Source organism: Pinus tabuliformis, chromosome J (assembly GCF_031772625.1).
Source record: "Pinus tabuliformis cultivar Carrire ecotype Pingquan chromosome J, CPIR1, whole genome shotgun sequence".
Taxonomy (NCBI): Eukaryota; Viridiplantae; Streptophyta; class Pinopsida; order Pinales; family Pinaceae; genus Pinus; species Pinus tabuliformis.
Window position 1 is genome coordinate 1,413,225,717 of NC_142295.1, and position 4,096 is coordinate 1,413,229,812.

Below are 4,096 nucleotides of genomic sequence, written 5' to 3' on the forward strand. Positions count from 1 at the left end.
TCTTTGACACAGGCCGCAGGGTGATAAATAAATAAAAAATACGGGCGCATGTGTTAAAGAGCTAACCAGGCACATGTAACCGGGCATTTAATGCCCTATAGTATGCCCATTAGCTGTTGCCAATTTTTTAAGTCTGTAAAAAAGTTCAAACTTCAAACCATGGCACTGAGTGAATATCAAGATGTCAATCATATATGTCATACACATATATATCATACAGCTATGTACCTCATAAAAAAAGTGGAAACCATGGCACTAAGTGAATATCAAAATGTCCTTACATCAGCGTCATACGTTAGATTGTTTATATTCCTGTATCATCAAAATATACTCTTGTATCATCAAAATATGTTACAGTAAAGAAAAATGAAGCAAATATTTAACTGCGCAAGATTCGATATTAAATATGCAGGTATAAGCGAGAATTGAGGTTTGATTCCACATGAATATCAACTAGTTAACGTACGTTAGTCATGGCGCAGGTTAAAGCACAGGCAGTTTCAACAGTTGAACGCACAGGCAGCTCAACGGTGAACTAGAGTTCAGTTTCTACTGATCACGATCATGAAGCGTCTATGAGGCGTAACTCTTTGAGCTTGCAGGTACCAGCCTTGTTAATCAAGATACCGGTAGTTACACCGTTGTTATTACTATTGCTGTTTATACTGCTCAGCCTGCCCTTGCCCAGATGGTGTTCGCATAGAGAGTAACCCACAAGAGTCCGCTGAGAACACCTCCACCCTCGCCCGTTCCTCCGCCGGCACTGAGACCCTTCTGCTTCGTTATTATTATTACTGTAACGTTTATTAGGCAACGGTTTGTCATCTACACTTGGCCCATCTTCCCGATGGCTATAAGTATCCTGCCTAAACTTTTTACTGGTTTTTGTTTCATCATCATTCTCTCCCAGCATATAGCGAATCTCATATTTGCTGCCTTTCCCTTTGTCGCTGCGCACACTTAACTTCTTCTGATGCCTCGGCAAATTCCCCCTGTCAAGAAGACCAGATTTTGGCGGCTTCCATTCCTCATCACGGCCTCCAAATATCTCTTTCTCGGCACCGGTTGACGAGTCTTCCTTTATGAAAAGGGTTCCCTCAGTTCCTGATGTTCAATTCAAAACAATTAATGTGTCCTAACTAGTCAAGGATTCATAACAATTACCATGTAGATACTAATGCATGGGACTTCAGTGGTACTATTCGCTTAAAAACAGTGTATAAAGATATAAGGTGGAGTTAGCTTCTATCTGTACCTTCTTTTCTAAACAGTTTGATGTTATCCCATTGATTTCTGCGAGAAGAGATTCACACGAGATAACGGAATATTCAAGCCATACACAGAAGAATACCAGTGGGATTATCAATCGTACTATAAACAGAAAAATGGTACTCCGATATAAGTACCTCATACTCCCGTTCCATCTTCCCTCTATTTTCTGACCCTCCTCGCCGTCCTGCGCAAAAGAAAACCAACCCAAAATGGATTACAGTGCGCTGTAAGATTAGACAATAAAAACTCCTTAACGTAATAATTAAAAGGGATTACAATTTGACTTGCAGCTTAATCTTTCGATGCCATAACTGTTCTTCAATGTGTACAATGTGCCCGGGTGACATTACTAAATTTCAATCCAACAATTTGATTGAAATACCGAATCGCCGGCTACGAATATCATTATATATTAATTTATATACAATGTGCTGCCTCTTGATTTCCTGATGAATCTGAAACTAATTCGATTCGGCGTAGTATAAAGAGGCCACACTTTAGCCAGCCAATTTAAATTTACTATGAGTGTTTAAATTATTTTTTATGGTTGAGATTGTTTCAACATCATTCAGTCACTTAAAATTAATTCTGAAGCTTGACAAAGGTAATCTGGATTTTCTCAAAATCATTCAAGGAAATAAATTAAACACCATTAAATCACTCAAAATCATTCAAGAAAATAAATTAAGCACCATTAAATCATTCAAAATGTTTAAACTTGAGAATGGTAACCCAGATATTCTCAAAATCATATCGGAATTTCTATTATTTTCTGAATGAAAACGTGGACTGTTTAAACCACGCGAATGTGATTAGAATATGTATATTTCCTACTCATATATACATATATATAAAAGGCCTTTTTCTTACTTAATAAAAAATATGTTTCGTGCGCTGTACTCATCTGCGCCGTTGGCACGGCTATCACAGAACAAGACTCGACAGAGATTGATACTGTCAATATTGCATTGTTAATTATAAGGGCGTGCGAGAATATAAGCCCGTACGTGAACAGTACCATATGACCAAAACCCTCTCCTCTCTTATTTTCCCCAGATGTTTGAACAGCAGATTTGATGCGCTACAGATTAATAGATGTATATACATCCACAAATGTAAATATTTATACTGATATAGATACATACATTACATGTAGATCAATCCAGAACTGTGTGTTGTGTCTTGTGCACCATGTGTGAGAGGAACTCGAGGGTTTGGCAAAGCTCACGGATGGATACCCAATTGCGGCATGCCCTTCACTTTTCGTGCATGCCGTAACACTGCCGCTTGCCCCTCCCGTTCTACAATACAGCTATTCACTTCCTCGCGAAAGTCGATGGAGAAGCAAATTCGGAAACATTATGTTAAATTGACTCAGGGACCTAGTTCTCCAAGGGTTTGTAACTGAGATTTTCGACCCTCCATAGGAGATCAGAAGGAGATCGGAAAAAAATGCATGGGTGAACATTAATATACCAATTTGGTATCCAAGGAATCAAGGAATCAACGTTAATCGTATATCTTAGCGGTCAACACACCAAAAACCAAGGGTGTATATATCTTAGGGTCAACACACCTAATACTGGCTGCATGCAGCAGCAAAGGACATATATAAAAGCCACTATTCTGTTGTGCCTCTCCTCTCCTCTTGTTTTAATATCGATGAAATCTACTCAAATGCAATATTACTTGAGGGGCACGTCACATAAAGCATATTGATCTCTTCGAGACTCACTCTAGCTCATTGAAAGCTGCGCAAAAGGTAAAACAGTCGGCTGACCTATTGTGAAAAGAGTGATTGTTAAGAGTGATTTAACATTTGCAAAGAATACCTTGATAATGCATCTATTCATTTGAAATCCAAAAGCTATAATCTAACAATAATCTAAATCTAAATATACATGTGTTTATATTATTCCTAGTTAATTAATACATAGGTGTTTATATTGGTGTAGTTATATACTATGTAAAATTGGATTCACTGGCATTAAGCAAACAAGCATGATGATACACATGACAAACTCGTTTTGCAACCTGCACCTCATTAAAAAAAAGGATCATAAACTTACCTCAAAAACCTGATTTTCACTGTTCCCATCACGGCTGCCTTGGAGCTGTAAAGCGTTCCTCCAGTTGTGGGCAGGACGCAGATGAGTCTTAAGAGCGGTGGTGCGGGTGCCATGCTCTCCTTCAACTTCGGCCTTATTTTCCTCCTCAGACCGCTGGACGTCCATGACAGCTGCTACCAGTGGAAGAAGAAACTCCTCGCCGTTGCCGCTGTCAGTGCTACCGACAATAGAGGAAGTAGAGCTCCTGGCTCTTTCCCATGAGAAGGAAGATGTGATTACAGCCCCGGAACGCTTCCGAATCCTCATATCTATTTATGTATTTCGCAGTTACCCTTCAAAAGAAACCAGGCCACAGTTGCATATGTTGATTTCCCGCCCCACAGAAGCTTCACATACCCCAAGAAAACACCGCGACGCTCCCTCTGTCAAATGCCCCAAACCAACATCACGCAAAATCCCTCCCCTTCTTCCATTTCTCGATTTGTAAATACTAAAATCCCTCCCTTTCTTCCATACATATGCTCGAAGAAAGTGGACCGGTGACGGGCGATAGCCTGTTCACACTGCCGGGAGGGACCGGAGCCAGCGTGTTAGTACACCGGTGCTGCCTGTCAGCTTTACCTTTTCTGCATCCTATGTTAAAGTGTTTTTCTGCCGTACTCAATGTATTGTTCATAACAATCATGATCTAATGCCTTTAAATATCATATTACGTTTTTAATTTATAAACGGGGAAATCACATCAGAAAAGTCAA

The 4,096-nt window shown here is 39.7% G+C and overlaps 1 protein-coding gene across 1 annotated transcript; it reads right to left on the reverse strand.

The window, feature by feature from the left end:
• Positions 1-263: 263 nt before the first annotated feature.
• Positions 264-3,812, reverse strand: LOC149232643 (uncharacterized). The gene is made up of 4 exons (XM_089376530.1): positions 3,342-3,812; positions 1,407-1,456; positions 1,256-1,293; positions 264-1,104 (listed from the first exon to the last, which is right to left on the reverse strand). The coding sequence occupies exons 1-4, from the start codon at positions 3,645-3,647 to the stop codon at positions 563-565; spliced, it is 936 nt and encodes a 311-aa protein (XP_089232656.1). The 5' UTR covers positions 3,648-3,812; the 3' UTR covers positions 264-562.
• Positions 3,813-4,096: the final 284 nt, after the last annotated feature.

Excerpts from the sequence above, each read along its gene's own strand:
- LOC149232643 (XM_089376530.1), bottom strand. The coding sequence starts at position 3,647 with ATGAGGATTCGGAAGCGTTCCGGGGCTGTAATCACATCTTCCTTCTCA. Across the intron at positions 1,457-3,341 it reads GTGAAAATCAGGTTTTTGAG|GACGGCGAGGAGGGTCAGAA; the intron begins GTAAGTTTATGA and ends TCTTTTGCGCAG. Across the intron at positions 1,105-1,255 it reads CAAACTGTTTAGAAAAGAAG|GAACTGAGGGAACCCTTTTC; the intron begins GTACAGATAGAA and ends ATTGAACATCAG.